The sequence below is a fragment of the Fundulus heteroclitus genome, chromosome 4 (assembly GCF_011125445.2).
Source record: "Fundulus heteroclitus isolate FHET01 chromosome 4, MU-UCD_Fhet_4.1, whole genome shotgun sequence".
NCBI classification, from domain to species: domain Eukaryota; kingdom Metazoa; phylum Chordata; class Actinopteri; order Cyprinodontiformes; family Fundulidae; genus Fundulus; species Fundulus heteroclitus.
Window position 1 is genome coordinate 16,395,502 of NC_046364.1, and position 22,500 is coordinate 16,418,001.

General features: G+C 39.4%; 1 protein-coding gene, 1 long non-coding RNA gene and 1 pseudogene across 2 annotated transcripts; 1 reads left to right on the forward strand and 2 right to left on the reverse strand.

Annotated features, from left to right (window-relative positions):
• The window catches only part of LOC105916361, an 83,635-nt pseudogene that overhangs the window by 56,343 nt on the left and 4,792 nt on the right, over positions 1–22,500 (reverse strand).
• Positions 2,581–13,964, reverse strand: LOC105916385 (sorting nexin-1). The gene is made up of 15 exons (XM_036136168.1): positions 13,776–13,964; positions 13,209–13,332; positions 11,963–12,084; positions 11,171–11,237; positions 10,973–11,016; positions 10,744–10,885; positions 10,505–10,583; positions 10,228–10,303; positions 9,584–9,697; positions 9,000–9,093; positions 8,682–8,887; positions 7,154–7,297; positions 5,495–5,575; positions 4,908–4,979; positions 2,581–3,709 (listed from the first exon to the last, which is right to left on the reverse strand). The coding sequence occupies exons 1-15, from the start codon at positions 13,899–13,901 to the stop codon at positions 3,659–3,661; spliced, it is 1,542 nt and encodes a 513-aa protein (XP_035992061.1). The 5' UTR covers positions 13,902–13,964; the 3' UTR covers positions 2,581–3,658.
• On the forward strand, positions 19,327–22,427 carry LOC118562921. Its single transcript, XR_004930888.1, has 4 exons — positions 19,327–19,551; positions 19,882–19,950; positions 20,448–20,594; positions 21,921–22,427. It is a non-coding gene; the product is annotated as an uncharacterized LOC118562921 (long non-coding RNA).

Consider the following 22,500-nt stretch of genomic DNA (forward strand, 5'->3'; position numbering starts at 1 on the left):
CCTCACGCCGCGCACTTCCGGGTCAACCCGAAACCGTCAAATTCACGAGAAATACAACCGTGGCACGATATTTAAAACCACGCTTGATGCTATTACACAACTTAAATATTGGGCTAACTTAAAATTGAACATCAATGATTATTAGTCTACATTAAAAAACACGATTTAGTAGGGTCTACAGAATTAATGCAAACGAGACAAATGTCAAACGGGAATAAATAGCTTTAAACATAAATATGTCATGTTATTACTGTATTATCTAATTTAATATCTTATTAATATTGTCCTATTAAAATTTCAATTCAATTTTATTTATATAGCGCCAAATCATGAAACATGTCATCTCAAGGCACTTTACAAAGTCAACACATTTACAACACATTTATTTTTTATCTTATATGAACCACATTTGTATTTTATTTTAATTCCAGACTAAACACAACCACAAAACAGTGACTTATTCAAAAGAGATACCGGGTTGCCAAATAAAGACCAGTGAGCTACGTTCTTTTCTTGTTGCTGAGAATAGATAGACTATGTTCAGATCCCTGGTATGTTTCTGATCTCCAGTCCTGTACAGATCTCTTTTCTACAAGTCTGACTACTAGAGCTACCATGGTGTGTTCAGTTGACTGTTGAGTACATAAAAATGTAAAACTTGCTTATATCGCCATTGCTTTTAAAAATATATGTCTGCGTCCTGCAACAAAATGACAAGGGAGCAATGTAGTGTCGTTACGTACAAGTTTCTTGCAACTTCTCAACAACCAACCAGAGGTTGGACCAAGTCATTATTTCCCACATAAGTCTCAAGTCAAGAGACTAACTATGGTAGTTTCCACAGTCCTGAAACCAGTCATAGTTGAGCTATCCTTGAACCACTAAGCACAAAAGACAAAAAGTGTTTGTTTGGATATCAGAAAGCATCTAAAACAAATGACTCATATCATAAAAAAAAAAAAATTTAAAATTTTTTTTATAAATACAAAACATTTATCCTTATCCAGCATTATAAATGCTGCTCAACTCTTAGTCTCCAATATCACTGCTGCACTTTATCCGGAAACTTACTGCATAATTGTTTACACTGCAACTGTCTACTGTTAAATCACTGCTGCACTTTACTGGAAACTTACTGCATATTTGTTTACATTTGTTTACATTTCAACTGCCTACTGTTCACTGCTGCACTTTATCTGGAAGTCAATTAAAACGTATCCTGTAACTGACTGCAATTTATTACTGCATTTTTATCCTGTACTGTAACTCAGTATCCTGTAGAGTTACTGCAATTTTTCTGAGCTGTATGGAAACAAAATTTTGTTCTGTATGCACTCTGTGCAAACAAAATGACAATAAAGAAAGTCTAAGTCTAATAGTGTCCCAATTGCAAACATTAACTACTAAGACAAGAAAAGTCCATCCCAGTGTTTCTTTTCACTTATTTCTGCCAAACTTAATCAATGGGAAAAAATTGTTTTGTTACTTACTGAACTCGTCTTATTTTAACCTGTTAAGACAAAAGAACATTCTTCAGCACTGCGAGATGGCACAAGGCATTTCTGAAGAGCCAAACAAATATAACATGAACTAAAAGGAGAGAGATATAGCTCTACGTGGTTTATCACATTATCACTGTGTGGATGACAGAGAACACCTTTTTAAGGAGGATAAATGGTAATGACTTGAGGAAACAATGTGGATAAATATATATATTCTTTTACAATTAATACTCTGCGCGATAGATTTTTGATGTAGTTGGGGCATCGAGTCCTTTCAAGTAAAGACCTTCAAGTCCGAATAAAGTCTCAGGTCAACAAATTTGAGATTCACGTCTGACCCAAGTCAGAATCAAGTCAAAGTCCATAGCTCTGGAAAACAACACAGTTCTCTATCGCCTGATAAAAAGAAAAACTCAACCACAGTACACTGTAGTTTTGATTATAACAAACCCTTTCATCCTTAGCATTCACTGCTATTTTCTTAGCGGTTTTATTGCAGTATAGTCACTTCACTGGACTTTATCATACCAATGTACTCCCACCTTATGGTAAGACATTAGTTTACACAAAATGTGTGGCATCAGGCACATACATTTATTTTTCGCCTTTTAAAAGTATGATCCTTAGAGGTAAAAAAAATGTTTGTTTAAATAAATAACTGAGGATTAAAATGCAGAACTGTAAAGAAAATAATTATTGAATTTATGTCAGGGGGAAATTGCTACAAATAAATTGTCTATTTAAGTCGGTATGTTAAAACACTTTGTTTTTTAAAGAATAATGGAGCTAGTTTTGTGATGTTGAAGTAAATAAAAAGACATCTAGACCTACAGACAGGGGAGTGGAGCCTATATCTGATTTAAACAAGTATGATGCTGGAGCTCATTCCCATGAACAAAGGGACAAATTACACATTAAAGGGTTAAAATATTTACGGACACAAAATTACTGCAATCAAAGATGATGCCTTATGCTTTCAGTCTTGAAGCTAACAGTTTTCAAAGAAGGGGGAAAAACTGCAACAAATGTGTAAAAATCTGAAGTTGAAATAAATAAAAAACAAAACACATAATCCCCAAATCTTAGTCAAACATTTATTTTGTACATTTGTCATAACGTTTCAAAGAAAATCTATGTATGAATGCAAAGTGGTTATAAAAATAAAGCACATTCTTATGTAAAGGGAACAACTACAATAAGAAAACAGTAAATAAAGGGACCATATCACTTATTGTCAGGTTCTGTTATTGTTTAACCAGTCACTGTCTATTAGGCAGGAATATTACTAAACAAAACCTGTATGATCTAATTCACACATTGGACATGAGTACATGTAAACAATCTCTGCCGTAGGTCGACATTAGCTCACTTGGGCTTACAACAAAGTAAACGTAACAATAGTGAATACATGGATCAACAAAGTCATTAATACCATGAATATGACCGGAGCAAATATACCAATACAGATTGTATTCTCCTGATGAACTTACGACTATTTAATTGGTTAAAACTTCGATAAGCCCATAATGTTAGTGCTGCGTTGTAACATGATTCCAAATGTAAGAAATACTTTAGATGATAAACCTTAAGAATCCATTAATACATTTAATAGTCATTTACAAAGGTGTTTTAGTAACAAAGAAAAACTGATTTCTGTTTGTGCGATCCATTTTAGTGCATCAAAATTTGCAACATGCTCCCATTCAACAGCGGCTGTAGGAGCGGACTGACCTGCATACGACTATCGTCCAACGTAAACCACAGAGACTGATACCTGGTGGAGTATCTTGGTATAAACATCTCAACATACTTGTTTAAGGAAGAAGAAACATTCCACTGACAAGACAGTGAGTCAAACACACAATGCGGACAAGCTTGTGTCAGACCTGAATCTTGCTTTACATCATTCTTTAAATGAAACTCTAAAAATGATGTCAAATACATAGGGAAACATGGCAGCTTTTTATATCAAACGTCTGTACAGAATAATTCATTTTAATCAAAAAGACAAGAGGAAAAAAAATCGACGGACGTTTCTTCTGTGCTTCAAAACTGTTCTCTCATCTCCAGGTAAAGAGGTAAAGTGTTCAAAAAGGCAGTTGGGTTTTTTATTTTTTATTTATATATAGTACATATAAAAATGAAAATCCACTTCATTAGGCTATTGCCTTCGCCTCAGGCAGGAACGCCTCCCAAAACTTTACGAGCTGGAATACAATCAGCAGAAGACAAACAAAAACAGTTAAAACATGGTCTGACCAATCACAAATAAGCTTTTAAACTGGTGTTAGTGAACATTAACAGGTACTGATAGTCACACTGAACTGCACACTTATAGTTACACTAAGAAAAGATGTATAAAAACCTTAAAATAAAGGTAAATTTTCTATAGTAACAATCTCAGGACCAAATCTTTGAGTAAATTTATCAATGAGAAAAGAAATATTAAAAATGTTATGTCTAAAATTAATCTAGCAGTTCCATATTTACAGAACTCACTCTTCTTCTATAGTTTCACAAGGATAGAGCATAGAGAGCATTAGATCTTTGACCACTGTTCTCTGATCAGCCTCTCTAGGTTAGAGCTGCACAGTATACCGGGGAGGAAGCTGGAATTGAACCCCAACCTTCTGATTACATGATAAATAATCTTCCTATTAAGCCACAACTATGCTTCAAAAACAGAAATAATGTATTGCCTTGTATTTTCCAGTAACGGGATAAACTACTCATGATCTGGGTCCTGGTTTACAATCAACTCAAAGTAGAGGGACACAAACACTTAAGTAATGTCTTCATTGGAACGACCACCAACATTTCTGCATATCGTACGTTTCCTTGCAGCCCTACTCTAGATTATCTAGAGTTTTGAGTCCTCTTGCATATACTTTTTCTCCTTATTTCACCATAACAGTTTTCCTTAATAGATGGAAGAATGTTATTTTGTGTCAGGTGAACCATCTCTGTGTTGATTTGGCCAAGGATTTTGGATCAGAATGCAGAAGGAAGACCCAATAATAACCCAGTGTTAGTTTTCTGGTGAAGGGACCCAGGTTTTTATTTCAAGTGTTCTTGTATTTTAAATGAATTAGCCACTCTAACAAAGTTCCCAGGTCCCTTTGGAATTAAAAAACTAAGCCACAGGAGCACTCATCCTCTACCATAACTAACAAAGGGAATAAAATGCTTTTCAAAATTTGCATCCTTTATTTTAGGCCACGCCCCCCCTTTGGACCAACATATTTACAATCAACAGATAACCAGTTTCCTGGTTACCTTTATGTACAACTTCAAAAACAAGATGCTTCACCTGCCATTTATTTTATACAAATTGTCAGCAGTGCCCAATGAATGCAACATGTCATCGTTTGCCTAGTGAATAAAATGTTTTTGTATGGTAATTACCCGTTGTTGAGACTGCAGCATTGCCTCTAAATACTTGATTATCTGGCTCTTGAAGTCCTTGGCCTTTTCTTTCTGCAATGGGAAGAGTCTTGTCATGTCTCAAGATCTTTGGCAATAATAATAATAAAAAGTAAAAACAGCTGCAGGAATCTTTCTTTTTGGCAGAACATCAACATTTTTCTCCGGGCACGGAGAAGGGTGTTTTTCCGAGGAGGTCAAAACCAGCAGAAACTAGCATAAAGATCTTTCAGCTGTGATTTTAATTACCTTAAAAAAGTGTACATCATTATAAGAGAACAACAGATCTTTGGCTTTAGGATCCATTAAAAGCACAAAAGAACAAAAAAATAAAAACTTAGTTCTGATCAAATAGGAACTGATATAGTTTACGAATAGCCACTAACGGCAATCTTTTCGTGGCAATTTAGCTCAAATCCGGTCGAAAGCATAATTGCAGAGGAGGACTAACATCATTGCAAAGCAGAAGAAAACGCCGAATGAAAACAATCACTCTGTCTTTGAAACCGAGGATGAAGGTTAAAAGAAAAGCAAACTCGCGGAAAAATGGAAAAAACTCTTCAACTCACCTCGAATCTAAGAACCTCCCTCCGTACGGTCATCCCAATCCTGTCGAAGTCTCTCTCGTACTGAGTAACCTTTGCCTCCCACTGACGGCAAACAAGAGAGGGAAACGTGCGTGTTGAAATGGGACGATTTTAATCAGCAGGTTTGAATGACAGTTGACTCGCTCAGACCTGAAGCACCCTAGATCTCTATCAGGGACACGCTGCATTTGGTCTTCAAAGGACGACAGCCAAACAGATCAAAACCCATTGATTCTCAAGCTCTAACAGTAACTAGGAGGCACATCAAGCTTGTAAATGTTTGAAGTTTCAAAACTGCAGAAAAACTTTATCGTCACTAACGTCAGCCCTGGAGTTTTCGTGAAGCACGGAGTAATACACCACAGCTCACCTCCCAGCTGGCTTAAAGGGCAGAGAAATCAGTTCAGTTTCAGAAGCCATGAAACTAAAGGGTGTTTGGAAGCTGCAGCGTAGGGCTACGATCTTCTGAACAGGACGCCCGTTTACTTACGGTAACATTTTATTTGAAGGGGTCTATATAAGACTGACATTACACTGTCATAAACATGACATAACACCTGTTATGAACATAAATGACTCTTTATGAATGTTTATGACTGTTGTAATTGTCATTCGGTAAATTATGACACTATTAAAGCAATGTTGACATTGTTTAAAATGTCTTTATTATGACAAGCCCTTAACTTAACAAAACCCCAAGCCCTTAAATTAACCTAATCCCAAATCAAGCCCTAAATTTAACCTAATCCCAAATCAAGCCCTAAACTTAACCTTGTCTCTGTTAATGTGAAGTTGTCATAACAAAGACATATTAAACAATGTCCACTTTGCTTTAATAGTGTCATAATTTACCGAATGACAATTAATGACAACAGTCCTAAACATTCATAAAGAGTCATTTATGTTCATAACAGGTGTTATGTCATGTTTATGACAGTGTAATGTCAGTCTTATGTGGACCCCTTCAAATAAAGTGTAACCTTACTTACAAACCTACATCATTCAGCAGGTTATTTCATGGAATTTAACACTTTCATGTTTGTGATAATCAACATGTTGGATTATTTTAGCAGTAGTACAAATAATTGCTGCTTTTATGTTTTAAATAAATGAAACTACATCATGGCATCGTCTTTAATTCGTGATCCTCGGACTTTTAATTTGAAATCTTTGGACGTTAAGGATACAGACGAGATTTGTACACATGGATATTTAGATTGGTAGTGGATAACCCGCATTGAAAATGAGTAGGAATGTGAGTTATGCGCACATTTTAAGAGGGTTAGAACAAATAATATCAGTTTAGTTTCAGTGGGCAAAAACTAGCTCCAAATACCAACTTTGAAGAAACGTATCCCATTTCCCTGCATTCAGTTTGTGTTCAGAGAGTCGACTGTTTTCAAGTCAAGTGTCGCCGTACGGTACGGGCCTGGCTGGGAATCTGCTTTTAAGCATTTCCAAACTTTTTTTGGACCCCTCCAACAGCCAAGTACATTTACTTTGCTAAGGTAGCTTGATAGAAGTCAGCAGGATCGTTGTAAATCACACATCAGGTTGTTGTTGACAGCTCAGCTGCAGTGAGATATACCTCTCCGATTAGCGAAATGTAAGTCTTTCCCGCTGTAGCGACGGTGCCGTTACCTCGTTGATCTCTTCCTTTGCCTGCTGCAGCTTGTCGGGTTTGTTAGCCCACAGCAGCTTGGCTTCAGCTTCCCTCTTCTTCTGGAGCGTGCTCTGAGCCTCCTGCCATCGCTGCCACGCCCGCACGCGCTGGTCGAAGCAACCCTGTGCAAATTCATTTCCCATGGGTTACAACAGAAATGACGAGATTTGCACCGCTTACGCGTTTGCCGCTAATCTTCAGGGGACATTTTGCAATAAAAAACTTTTTCCTGTTCAGTGAATGCTTTCAGACTGAAAGCTCCCAGTGTTCTCTGTGCCCCTATTTCTATCTGATTGTTACTGAACTCTAAAACAAAGAAACTGCATCAGAGTTTGATGCAGAAATCGAAAACATTGATTAAGTTGCTGATTTTCTGTCGGGATCCAAACTAATAACTTGACTCATGCCAGACGTATGTTGCTCCGCCTAGCTTCAATCACATACATCTGGGACATCTTTCATAGAGAGTGATTTCTCCAACCAATTTTATTGTCCAGCCAATCAGGACGCAGGACTGGAGTTTCATAGATGTGACGTAGTGGAGACGCGACCGTGACGTGAGACTGTTTTAATTCAGATAGCAATGGCGGCTCGCATCGAGGAAGCAAGCGTTAACATTGATGCTGCTATTTCTTCCGTGTTGTCCAATCTACCTAATATTGTTTCATTAAAAGAACATCAGAGAACGGCTCCGAAGGCTTTTGTTGGTGGAAACGATGTTTTCACCCTTCTCCTGACCAGATTTGTCAAGTTTTGTTTTCCGGGGAGCGGTTAGCGGTTAGCGGTTAGCGCAAACCATACTAGGAGGCCTTTAGTCCTCAACGCGGTCGGCCCGGGATCGACTACGACCCGCGGCGCTTTTTTTTTTTTCCTGCGTCGCTCTCACAGCGTCACAGGTTAGCTTCGGTGTGAGTGGTTGAAATAGCACGTCGATAAAGATGACAGACAAGTGGCTTATCCAATCATAGGCAAGGATTTTTGATAAGGCCCAGCCTTCAAAAAAGGCAATTCCTATGGAGAGGTCCCAGATGGATGTAAGTCGAGCTAGGCAGAGCGACATGCGTCTGGCTTGAGTCAGGTTACCAAACTAATGCTTCATTCAACTAATTTGTGGGAAAATCTTTAATGGTAATTATTTGTTAGCATTGAGTCTTGAAAAGAAACACAACTGAGTTTGTATTAGTTATGTTTCTTAGATAGAAATACTCTAATACTCTAATCAGCAAGTCAAAACCGGAAATCGGTATTGGCCAGGAGAAGTGTGATCGGAGCCTATCTAGTGAGAACAGGACATGATATTAACTAAACAAGAGAGCTGAGAAACAGTTTGGTTAACGATCAATGACAACACTTTATGCTGTTGATGTTTACACACTAGGGGGGAAAAAAGCTGTAAAACTCAATACCAAAATATTTTTTTAGTATACAAAAACAGATTTTCACTTGTTTAAGTCGTGGTCATTTTCTTTTTCAGAACTTTCTCTCACATCACAGCCGTCATCCTACCCGCACAGCACCAAGCAGGCGAATGTAGTCGGCAAGCAGCTCGGCGAAGATGAAGAAGTCGGTGCCGGCCTGCTCCTGGTGCAGCTGCTCCATCTTGTCCTCCACCTCTGCCAGCTGGGAGAGGGCCCGGGACAGGGCTGTGTTATCCTCGGAGTTCCCCAGCATGGCCATGCTTTTGGCAAACACGGCTGTGTTTACACACAGCTCTGGTGTTAAGGGCAAAGAACGGAAACACTTATTCAGGCTGATCATTTTTGGACTGATGAGCTGCTTCCATTTCTCCTCTGCAGGAAACCGTTTGATCGGCATTGGGCTCACCTTTTCTGTGACTGACCAGGGAATCGACTACGGCGAGAAGCTTCCTCAGCTGCTGCTCCTCCGTGTCCACCTCCTGGAACTTGTCCTCAAACCACTGAGACACACAAACAAAAACTAAACATCAAACCAAGGAGACGAACACTCAACCAAACAAGCTTGTTAGGTTTTGAGGCCTTTTCTTTTTATGGTATGTAGTCGCCAATGTATAAAAATCCAAACCCCATTTAAATAAAACAATTATCAATTATAGAGACTGACTCAATTTGCTATTGCCTAAACTGTGCAGCATTGGATTACTGAGCTTGGTTGGCTTTATTCTGAAGTGTATCCTTTGTAAAAACCCCTGATTGCACTTGAACCAAATGTCAAAGAGCCTGTCCAGAGCAGGATGCTGCCGCCACAAGGATCAGGCAGAGATGGTGCGCTGTGCAATGTTACGTTTTCTGCCACATGCAGCCCTTTCTGCTTGTTGGACAAAAAAAAAAAAAAAAGTTTAACTTTGCGTTGGGACGCAAATCCGAAACACATTGGAGACACCAGACAGCGTTAGAGATGGGAAGACACTTCCTCCTGGCTCCTCTTACGGTGTCAGACTCGTTCATCTTGATGGTCATCTTGCTGACGGCATCGGAGGCCCTGTTGATCATTTTGAGGAAACCGGCTCCACTCAGCGCCTGGGTGTTTACTGCTCTGGGGAGCTGAAAACAAACAAGGCTTCATTAACATAGTAATAAAAACTTCTTTTTTTTTTTTTAACAATAGATGTGTTTCCATTACGGTACCCTGAACATCTGTGTGCTCTGGGGGGGTCGTGTGTTTGGACTGTAAGGCTGCTAATGCCAATGATGTCTGCTGACTCAGAGGGCCACGCCTCCTCTAGCTGCTGTCAGTATCAGAGCATCCATTTCAGAAAAACCTAAGACCTGCACCACCACCAGTGCAGGTCCACAGCATGTTTATCTGCCAAGTTTCTGCTTTAAGAAGTTTCACCTGTAAGGACGACTGAAACCGTGGGCAGTAAAGATGTGGCTAGTTTGCTTCTACCCTGGTATGTCCAGCAATAAAATTATGGCTCTGGAAAACTACCCTGGTTCCTAGAAAAGCTTTTTGCATTCAAAAACATACCTAATTATACATAATTTTTTTTGTTGACATTTTTGATGTATTATCAAAGAAAAGCACAGTGCATATATAGAAGGTGTTTCATTTAACATCCTCAAGCACCTACATCTTCTCTTTCCAAGAAGTCCCGGACGTCAGGGTCTTGCAGCAACAGCGGGTGAGCCACTATTCTCTGAAGGTACCTGCACAAAACAAAGTATTGACAAGACGAAGTAGGAGTTGTAGACATTGACACATAAAAAAAACAAAAAAAAAAAAAACGGTAAAGCTCAGCCTAGAAGGGGAAGAATATAAACATGCCAGCACATGAAAACAGAAATAATTACCGCTAGAAAGCATTTGATTAAATGAATGGCTGTGTGAAAACATGAGTGGAGGTTAACCTCTCCAGAGCCGCTCTTCTCTTCTCCACAAACTCCACAGATGACGGGTCATCCATGCCCACCTTCACTTTTGTCATTCCTGCAGATGCAAGGGAAACACAGCAAAAGACAACATGCGCATTGAGTCGCTTGCAAAAATGTCATACCCCTTGCACTTTCTTCCACATTTTGTCCCATTACAACTACAAAGCTTGTGGTTGTAATGGGACATGAGGTGATAAAGACACGCCTTCTCTTACCTACAACACTTTTCTCCGGTGGAGGCGGTATGATGCAGCCATGGAGCGACTGTTTGGCCGACAGCTTTTCATAGAGGCCTAAGAAATCACTGAAACGCCTCCTGGCAGAGAAGACCTTACTTTTGAAGATGGGCAAAGAGGTCTGGACAAAAAATACGGAAAAACAAGATGAGCGTGGCCGTGTGACAATTCGTGCAACTCATTAACCATCCGAAGCTTAAATACACACCCTGGTGGATACTTTGTAGGCCACATAAGCGTTCATGCCGTCTCCTGGGAGGGACAAATAAAACAAAGGCAGATCTGTAAAATTTCACGCTGATAATAAGATCTTAGGTTTATGTCCTTAAAATACAAAGAACTACTCCTGAATTTGCAGCAATGAGTTAAAAAAACAAACTTAGAAATGGAGCATAACTAAACTGACCAACTTTCTCTGGATTGGTGACAGCAACATCCACATCAAAACAATCCTTGGCCTCTTCCTCTTCCAACTGCAATTAACCAGACAACATTTAAACAATCCCAAATCTGAAAACAAAACAGCGTAAACGTTTGCCCGACGCGGAGGCGCTACTCGGTATAGAAAGCCCAGGCTGTAAAAAGCGACAAAAACTGTGTTTGACCTACTTCCATCGGGGGAAATAATTCAGGAACATTAAAATAAAATATTAACAGATTTAAAAACAGTGTGTTTCCCCAAGCTGTGAGGGCCATCACCCCCTGCTGATCATCAACAAACCACCAGCCCAGTTCATAATCTGTTATGTTACAAACACACTACTGATTACACAGGTTTATGATCTAATGTAAATCATTTACACTGACTCTCACTTGCAAATGTGTATTCACACACTTCAACCTCTCAGGCACTGTCTGGTTAGACATGCATACAAATTGCACAATTCTGTGACTAAATTTATTGCACAGTATTGTAGACTGCGATCTTTTTGACTTGAAAATGAGTCCATTAGCTGCTAAGGAGTATATGCATGATTAACCCCCTCAGGGAGAATTATTGTTGACCAGTACAATCAACTGTTTAGAAAAAAAAGAAAGATTATGTCTTGTTGTATCTCTGTTTTACGTGTGATTATGTGCATTCTGAGCCGGCGTGTGCCTCGTCAAAATTTAAGTCTGGTAACACATAAAGTCAATAAAGCTTCTTGATTCCTGATCTTTTTGTAAGGTTTGTGGAAAGCTTGTTTCAGGCCTGTACCTGCTCCAAGGAGGTGGGCTGCAGAGCTGCAGGACTCCGAGCAGACGGAAGGCCAGAGGAGGTGGAGAGATCTTTGCGAGCAGAGTTGCCAGGTGTGTCTGAGCTTAAATCCGCTTGTGCTTCTGTGGACAAAAAACAAACAAAAAAACTAGCATTTTTGATTGATCCAGAACATGAAAACACTGGGCTAAAAATAAATGACAAATCGATTACACAAACGCATTAGATGAATCTAGCGGTCGTCATTTACTCTACTCTTGTTAAACCGATCCATGCCGAGCTTGGACCGAGCTTGAATCAGTTAACCGTGCCTAGTTTGGTTCTGACGACCATTTACACGTCACACTAGCACGGTTCCTCGCCTCCTAGTGACGATCTACGGTACTACTGCTCTCTAGGTTTGAAGGAGGGACTCAAGCAAATCAAAACGGCGGCGCCCGTAACAATCAGGAAGTTATGCTTGGTTATAATTGCTTTTTGCAGAGAGTCAGGCAAAAACAGCCACCATTGGTGAATTTACCTGACAGAGTCGGCTTTTGGGAAGTGGATAAGACAAACAAACGTCTAACAAGGATTTACAGATGCAGGAAACAACGACAGACGTTGAGGTTCATCACACTGCTAAGCAGAATCATCACTGGAAATCGTGTGGCACGGTAGGGAAGCTAGTATTTTTATGAATGTCTGAAATGTCAGCTGGATCACGGTCGCTTCCTGCGGTACTTCTATCTGATCTTTTCGGGGGAGGATCACCTGGAAAAGAGGTAACGCGAGGAGGTACTCTGGAGCTCAGGGAGGAGCAGTGGGAGAGCAGAGCAAGAGGCCAGGCAGAGGGAGCGCCAGAGACGCCCGCAGCAGGCATCTGATTGGCTCTCCACTCAGACCCAATGACAGGATTGGTCAGATTTTTTACAGGCCTGCTGCTCTCACAGCGATCTAATTTTTTAACCTCCTTTTCCTGAATAACAAAAAACAAAAAGTGTTTCTGAACAGGATTACCAACGATTAATTGTTCTTACCCACCAATTAGAACCAAAAGTTCCTCTGTGTACCACTAGGGGGCGGTGCATATAGCACCAGAGGGTTAGTTGCACCGCTGTATGAGAAGCTGCTTCATAAAAATGCTTTAAAAAAAATGCATGCATTCGGACCTATTAGATTTACAGGGTAAGGCTTTTGTCATGACATGCGAATATAAGTCAAAGATTGGTCTGAGAGTATTAGGCGCCAGCCCTGATTGGCTCACCTGCAAACAGGTCATCGTCATCGGAGTAAACTCTGTTGGGTTTGGCGGTGGGAGTCTCCTGGCCGAACAAATCTGCGGGCTCCTCTGGCTGAGAAACTCCTCGACTGACAGACGTCGGGAGGCTCTGCAGTCACCAAAAGCACACAACAGCAGGCGTCCATCAGTCTGCTGACCGTAACTAACCACTGAGATAAACAAAGACTGGGCTGAAGGTTAGCAGGGGGTGAAAATCAGCACAATTAAAGACAAGGAAAGAGGCTAAATATTCACCTGGGTACTAAAAACAAGAAGATGCTAAAAACAAGCATCACTGCAGGCCAGCTGCAAACAAAGCAATAACCTATCAACCAGGAACTGACGGTAACAATCAGCTTTAGTTGTATAATATACAACTAAAATAATTAAAACTCCTGAGCCATTTTTGCCACTTTTACACTAAATCGGATGTTTGTCGCAGAACTGAGGTCTCCAGATGTATTTAAGCAGGTAAAGGGGCTAACTCTCCCAACCTCTCTGTCACAGAACGACGCAGACATGCGGAAACACGTCACACAGCTGGAGACTTACGTTGCTGACAAAAATGTCCGCTCCCTCGTCGCTGTCGCTGTCTCCGTCTGCCATGTCAGACAGTCCGGGCTCCGGCTTCTCTGATGCGGGGAAAGGAGGAGGATTCCGCTCCGAGCTGGACGCCATGGCCCGTGTTGTCAGCGAGTGTCCCGGACGGAAGTGACGTAAGCAGGGAGGAAGGAAAATAGACGCGGAGGGGGCTTGAGCACCTGGCCCTTTGCCCCTTGATGCCCAAGGTGCCCTTTTTTTTATGTGTGTGTATGTCCAAAATAACAATAATTTAGATAACACGATCCACATAACGTGCCTCACTCTTCCTCCTTCTGCTCTCGCAGCTCTGCGGCTGCTGCTGCTACCGCTGTCTGACTGCCTGCCCCTTTAAATCGGCAGCACACGTGACTGTGCTCTGTGCTTTTTTTTAAACTCCTCTCATTGGTTGTACTGCCTTAAATCCCGCCTTCCCTCTTGGAGCGCAAGATTTAAATTTCGATTTATACTGGGATACTGCCGTTACTTACTTACTTGACAACAAAACTAATCCCAGTTAAGAAACTAAACACTATCAGCACTAAAATAGGTGAAAGCTGCTGAGTGCAGTTCTTTAAAGAAGCAGGAGAGACTGTTTGGATTTGTGGAACTTGAGAAATGTAAGTAACCAACGTTAGCATCTCAAAATAGCATCTAATTCTGAAGAATAATGCATTTATCAGCAAAAAAACTAATCTCTTTTATAAAACTAAATATTCTGTGCCAGGCAGGAGTTCTGAAGACTGCTGGGAAGATGGAAAAAGCAAAGACTGAAGGCTATTAAAAAATTCAGATTCTTAGCCACAGCCGTCTGAAAAGAAAAGGTGAGGGTTTCCTTTTTACCATATTTCGTTGTTATTGTTGCTTTCATTGATTGCCGACCCTTTGAGGCAGTTCAGGCATAATAGCAGGTGTAATTTATTTTACATAATATACAGTATAAGAACACTAGATGCCACCTAAACAACTGCTATATTTTGTTAAGACTAATTAGGATTCCACATAATAATAGTGCTATTTATTTCACAATTTCTACTTCTAGAATTAGAATAAAGACAAATAAAACCGAGGAACACCATTTACATTGCTTTTATTGTACAAAGGTTTCCACACTGTTTATTAGTAAATGAGTAAAAACCAGGGGCGGAGCTAGACATTCTCATCACCAGGGATATAGTCCACAACATATTTCATCATTAAGCGGGTAATTTGGTACACCAAAAAAGTAAAAATTATTTGAATCTGTTGATGTGGTCACAAAATTAATTTAATATAGGCCTTTACATATCTTAAAGTTTAATCTGCTGTTGTTTAATAGTCTTACTAGTATATGCCTCTAGTATATTAATATGTTCTCATTTCAATAATGAAATGGACAACCACTCATAGATCAGTTTTAGTGTCACTAATCTTACTCAAAGTACAGTATCGGGTCCTCCATGCTCCTTATGTATTAAGATTTGCTGCACATTTAAACATTGACAACTCACTATTGTTGGGGAAATAATTAGTTTTCTGAGAGGATGTAGGTAAGGAGAAGCTGTTTTCTACACTTCAGATATATGATGTAAGAAATGTGTTTGGAATGTTAAGATAAATTAGGTTAAATGGGCTACAGAGTAACTACAACCCAGTTGTACATTTGTTGAAGTTTGATTTTAATACTTGAAATGTTGTCAAGGTCAGTGACACTTCTACTTCCAGTGCAAAGTAAATACAGTACATTTATTTGCAGTTCCTTGAATTTATAATTTTGCTGTGTTTTATGATGCAGACAGAGTATCTTTGATTAAAAAAAAAAAGAATAAGGGTGGGGTTTATCTCTCCACATTTCTATATCTTCAAAAGGAAATACAGGATAAATCTAGAAAACAGACATATTTTGAATATATTTGGTTTAATAGGCAAGCATTTACCATCTGTCTCTGTTGCTGGTAAGTTCAAATGCAAACTTTTTCAAAGTGGGAAAAAGTCCCAATTCGACATTCATCAGAATTAGAATCAGATCCAGTGATGCTTTAAAGATAAACAAACAGCATCTAGTGTGTGTCGTGCTTATAAAATTTGTATAAATGTAGCAAATAATGCTGCCTTTTCTTTTAAGACAGGCAAAACGCGTTCTGATGCTCAACTCAAGCATCAAAAAATAGGAGCATGCATATTGCGTAGGACCAATGAAGCTTTGGACCAATAGTGTCCATACCAAAGTTCAAATCAAACCTACACCCTTGAATCCATGTTACATTCTTTATAGTATGGGTTGGTACGTTTCAGCGGGTTGTATAACAAGGTATGTTTCTGTATCGTGTTTTAAATCCGTGCCCTCTTTTAACTTTGAGCACCTGCCCCTCCAACGGTCTCTGCACGGCCCTGATGTTCTGAGATTAAACTCCCTCTGATACTGTTTAAGTGACTCAGACTAACTGTAGATTTGCCACATTCAACATGGCGGACGCTCTGACGCATCCGCAGCATAGGCAGAACCCGCCCAACGAGGCGTCTACGTATGTATGCATAGACATAATATAAGAGTAGATCCCGCATTGACTGTCGCGGCGCGGGAATTACGGCCACCATCTTGGGGCTGTCGACCTGCTACCCTAACCTGCTGCACTGGGCGGCGTATTTTTGTTTAAATCGACAGACTATTGACGTCAGGGCTCGGGGGATAACTTTTCACAAGTAAGATTAAAAGATATAGTTTATATTATGTGATTTTTCTAATATTAGACAGAGAGATACAGGTCTACACGTCCAAGTTTTTGTGACTTAGTCTCTCCAAAACTGCATCTACTCCGTGAAGGCATCAGAGCTTTAGACATTGGTGAATAACATATTCACCAATGAATATATATATATATATATATATATATATATATATATATATATATATATATATATATATATATATATATATATATATATATATATATATATATATATATATATATATATATATATATATATATATATATATATATAAACAAAATGCAAAATATTTCAGGACATTACTTTCTTAGTACTTGATAGTTTTAGAACATAACATAAAAGTATATGGCATTTGACATTTTAAAAGTCTTAAGTCCTCCCTGAACATGAGAAAATCCTCATTATTCGATGCTGTAGCGCACATATTCCCTAATTACTGGGGGAAAATAGGGAGTACCAATATGGCGGCTGGTGGCTTCAAAGCGACAGCGGGCTATTAGCACTCCAGTGTATAATATAGCTTAGTGGGCCAGCTGCCTCCACTTCCAATCAGCACCAATTAGAAGCTCTACACAGGGACACATAAGTATATATATGCATACATATGTTTCTGCTTATTTTACTTGTGAAAAATGATCCCTTGAGCCTGGACGTCAATACAAACGTCGATTCAAACAAAAATACGCCACACAGTGCTGAGGCATTATTAATCCGTTCAGCTTGGATCAGCAGGGCATAGTAGCAGGTCGACTGCCCCAAGATGCGACAGTCAATGCGGGGTCTACTCTTATATTATGTCTATGGTCGGAACGACTGACACGAAAACGGAGGATGTCAGCGCCGTTTTGCAGCAGGGACCCCGCCCACATATGTGGCCTCTTTCATTATAATGGAAAACCAACCGAAGCGAACTGACCCGTACCGACCCTTTGTGATCCGTTGCGTACCGGCCTGAGGTGGCACCAGTGAAAAAGGGGCGGCGGTCCCGCTGAATGTCTAAAATAAAGTACCACATGATGATCACATCAATTATACAAACCTTAGCCAATCATATGGAGTTACCAAAACAGACTGCAAAATTGGGTATTTTATTTTGACAAAAGAGCAGCACCCTGTAAACATGAAAGCTAGTAAGAAAAGCTGAAGTAGAACAGAACACAACATTGTACATGAATCCCATTGAAGTAGGGCTGAACGATATAGAAAAAAAGCTTATCGATAAAAATAAAAAAAAATCATATATATCGATAATTATTGAAAATATTTAAAACCATATTTTATGTGCAGCTCTGCCTGGACATTTTATGATATTGCTAAATTATTTAATTTTATTAAAGAACACAAACACAGAATTCCAATGAAATCTTTATTTAACCAACTTTTTTAACCATAACAGAATTTTTTTTAAAGAAAAATAACTTAAGAGACTTGAGTTATGTTATTAAATACTGACAAAAAATAAACTAAAGTGACCAAAATAAATATAACAAATAAATAAATAAAATAGCCTATTTAGGTGGGAATAGTACACTAGTTACTTCTCAGGTTTCATAATTGAGAGGCTGACGCAGAGCTGAGGTCTGAGGTTGATGCGTGGACCTCAGATTGCAGCTCATTTTGCACTGATTCCTTGCAGTAGTTGCACAATTTAGGGAGCGCTGTTAGATCAAGAGTGGCAGGTAATTGTTTGAAGCCAGGTTTTTCAACTGCAGACAACAGCAGCATATCCATCACTATGAAGCACGTTACTGCATGCCTAATGTCCTTATGCCGCTTGGACGCTTTGTCATTTTATCACAAAGAAGGGAGTCCAGTTTAGCTGCTATACCTGCTTTGTTTTGGAAGAACTTCCAGAAGATTCCTACGAAGACCCGCAGCAGCGCGGGGCTGCAGAGCTCGCACTGCTGCGGGAGTGAGCGGCTTACGCAATGAAACAAGTTGGTTGCGTTACCAGACTTTGTTTTTACCGGTTCCTTGCAAGTTTTACAAATCACTGGTTTATTTCTATCAGGCTGGTGAACTAGTAAAACCCCGTTTTGGGACCGTTTCCTCCGCCCCTACTTGCTGCGACATATTCACGTGCTCTGTGTTGTGGTTTGAGAGGGCGGCGCTTTGTGACGGCGCGCCTGGGTCCGCGATTACGATTGGTCGAAAGGAAGTAGTGACTGTAGCATCAACTAATATGATAGGCTGAAAGGAAGGAAGGAAAACTGTCTATATCGTTTTAGCAACCTTTTTCTTCCTATTGTGCCACACATCTATCGATCGGTATATATTGTTATTAAATTATCGTCCAGCCCTACGTTGAAGTATAAATTGACTGAAGATTCACAGCAGCAACGTAGCGTAGAGTAAATAGCTGGTCAATGTGAAAGGCATTGTATCTGTGCTGTTCTGATTGTAACCACAAAGTATCAATATTGCTTACTATTACTTTAAATGTACCACTGGTTTTAAGACACATTCATTTTACATGTTTTAAAAAAAATCTAAATCATGTAGAACTTTAAACAGTTTGAATTAAACAGTTTGAATTGCTTTTGTTGTCTTGTCTTCTAGAATGGCTCTTGCAAAGCTTCTGAACAGTCACCCACACACTCCCTATCAGACCCCCCCCCCCCCCCCCCATGTTGCAGTTCTGAAGCTCCAAGACAGGCCCAAGGTCTTGTCATGGAGCTTTACCGAAAACACTGCAACACCAGGCGTTGTTAAGGCTAACAAAATAGCCGCAATCAGTGACGGCCATTCAGTTAGTACAGTCATCCTCTATGAGGGACTTGCTGGGAGGGTGAAAGAAGGCTCATCCTACGTAGAGTAAGGCCACGAGCTAAGGGTCAGGGCCCACCCTTTCATCTAACTGGGTCCTGCTTGTAACATAATTACAAGCAGGACCCAGTTCTTTCGAGCGTCAGCTCTGAAAATTGAGGACCAGCTATTAGATAGAGAGAAGGCACTGCTGGAGGCCCCCTCCGCACCAACACCGCTGAGTGGCAGTCTTGGAACAACCACCCTCATGACTGTGGAGGGTGAGGTGGTTGAGGTATGCCCAGATATTGTTGTTTGTGTGTGTGTGTGTGTGTGTGTATGTATATATATATATATATATATATATATATATATACACATATATATATATACACATATATATATATACACATACATATATATATATATATATACACACATATTTATACACATACATATATATATATATATATATACACACATATATATACACATACATATATATATATACACACATATATATATACACACATATATATATACACATACATATATATATATATATATATATGTGTATGTGTGTGTGTGTTTCAGCGTAAATATATGTATACATATGTTTCTTTAGTTATCTGCAATCAAGAGTGTGGGATCAATGAGGCAGAAGATACCACTGAAAATTGTGAGAATCAAACAGGTAAATGTCTGTTACATATACATTGTGGACCTTTCTTTGCTTCGACTTCCTGGGGTATCCCTTGAACTATTGGTAGTCCCACACGCCAATCATTGTGCTCAACTAATTCCAATGTGTGAGCAAGCTCTTTATTAATTTCATCTTGCTGCGCACTTCTAGGCCCAATTTCCATATATATAAAGTTCACATCAGCATTATTGAATCTCCTTTTTTGTCAACGAGCGCATCAGACAAGGAACGGCCCGACCTCAGCCTCTCAGCAACTTTTTTAGTTTCCTGAAGTTGCTGCAACAGTAGCCTTGAAATCTATCTAAGTTACATCTTTTGTTCCATTGTTACATTTTTATCCATTCTTTGATGCATCAATGCTAAAATAGTTATGATTTATTACCTTTCTTATACAGTAAATGTACCATTTTAAAAAGGGTAGGAATTATTCAACGTGTGTTAATATTAATGCCTTAGAATCCTGTACATGTTATTGTCCCACTTTGTAGGACCAGCATATCATCCCACTGAGCCTTTGGCGGGAAGCGGCAGTGGTGGCTATGGCTGTGGGGGACACACTTTCCATAAGCCATGTAAAGGCTTCAACAACCACCTATGGAGCCCAACTCCAAAGCACAGCATTGACAAAGATCCAGGTATTTTGTAATAAATGTATTAATATCATAGTTTTATTGTTTGGAAAACAATTTGAAAAAGTTTCATGAATTGTGGAGGATCTTGTTCAGCCATCTGAAAGCAGATGGCAGATGGTTGATTCAACTCTTGACCACTCCAAATCTGTCCATGACATCAAAGCCGCACCAAGTGGTGCTCCAATGGATTTAATTCCTTACGTCCTCAAGGACTGACATCCTCCATTTGGCTCACTCATCCATGTTTGGTTTTAACTGTGTTTTATAAGCCCGTTTTAGGACTAGGCATTTATTATATACATGACAGTAATAAAATGGATTCAGTTATTCGGCTGTCCCCCTCTACCTGTGATCACAACATGACGTAATGATGAAACACATGTTCTGCTAAGTAAGTTTCAAAGCGTGCAAAAGCAGCGTTAGCAGGACACTTCTGAAGCTGATCCAGAGGATCCGACTCATCGAGTCCTGATGAACAGCGTAGAGCCACAGTGGACAGTCGTCTGCATTGTCGATGGTTTTGCAGCAATCCCTCACACCGAGCAAGGATGAAAACTCCCTTTTAGCAGGGAGGAAAACCTCCAGCAGAACCAGGCTGAGTGTGAACAGTCATCTGCCTCGACCCACTGGGGGTTAGAGAAGAAGAAGAGCAGAGACAGAATGCACAGATTGAACCAGGAATTCTTTACATTTCATATATCACTGTACATTATGGATATTATCAAATCTGGGTCTTCTCCCACTGAATCCATCTTGGGGAAGAGAGGGACATCCATCAAAACTGTTTGACCTGATTGGGTATAGCGAGACTTGGTAGTCTCCGCCTACCAATGTATAGCAGGCTCTAGGCCAATCAGGTTATAGCACAAAAATGTAAGTAGCAGCTCTTATGAAAAAACCACAAGAGGTTGCACAAGTCAAGGCACTTCTTACGGTTGCAAGGGTGTCAAACTTATTTCTACATGAGGACAGCTTGGTATCAAATAGTCAGTAAAATGGCTGGTTGCACATAAAAAAATGCAAAAGCTCCACTTTTGAATTAAAATATTTCATGCTATTGTTGGTGTTTCTTTAAAACTCAATTTAAATTTGACTAGTGTCTTCTTTTCGTTTAGGCATTGCTAATAATTGTGTGTAACTGTCTGTTTTCCACTGTCACACCCATATTTGCCCATAGTGGGAGAAAAAGGAAGGGTTATCCTAAAATGTACTAATTTTGGAAAACTTTAAGGACTAAGCTAAGGGAAAAATTTGTTTAATGTCAATTTCAACATGGTGTTTTAATGTTTATGTGTGGACCTAATATTGTTCTGTTCTCTTTTTTCACAGACCAAATAAGAAATGCAAAGCTAGACCTTGATTATTGGAGTCATGCAGGGGATAAAAAGAGGAGTTTCCGTGTGCTTTTTGAAGACGGGGAAACAGCTACAATTTCAAATGAAATGTGGGCTCCCTTTGAGGAACTGCTGAAATGTGAAAAAAATTTATCTAAAGATTAGGCTAGAGGGGAACAAAATAACCGAAATCACACAAATCATATATATATATATTATAGTTTTATTGACTTTATTTATTTGTTCCCACTAGATGGTTTTGTGATATGTGGAAGATTGAAGTTATTTATGATGTATTTATTGATTTATTTACTGATGACACATTTATTAAATCTGTATATTGTTGGCAATAGTCTTTTATCTTATATATTGATAATATATTCACTCTTTATACCATTTTTATACCATGCAGTAAGCTAAATTAGCAAAGTAGCTGAAAGCATTCTTTATTACTGCATTCACACTAATAAATAAAGAGAAACAGGATCTCAATAATTGCAAATGCCTATTGCATTCACATTAATAATGCAAAAACGGACGAAAAACAATAGGGTTCTACCTGCTATGCGGGCTTG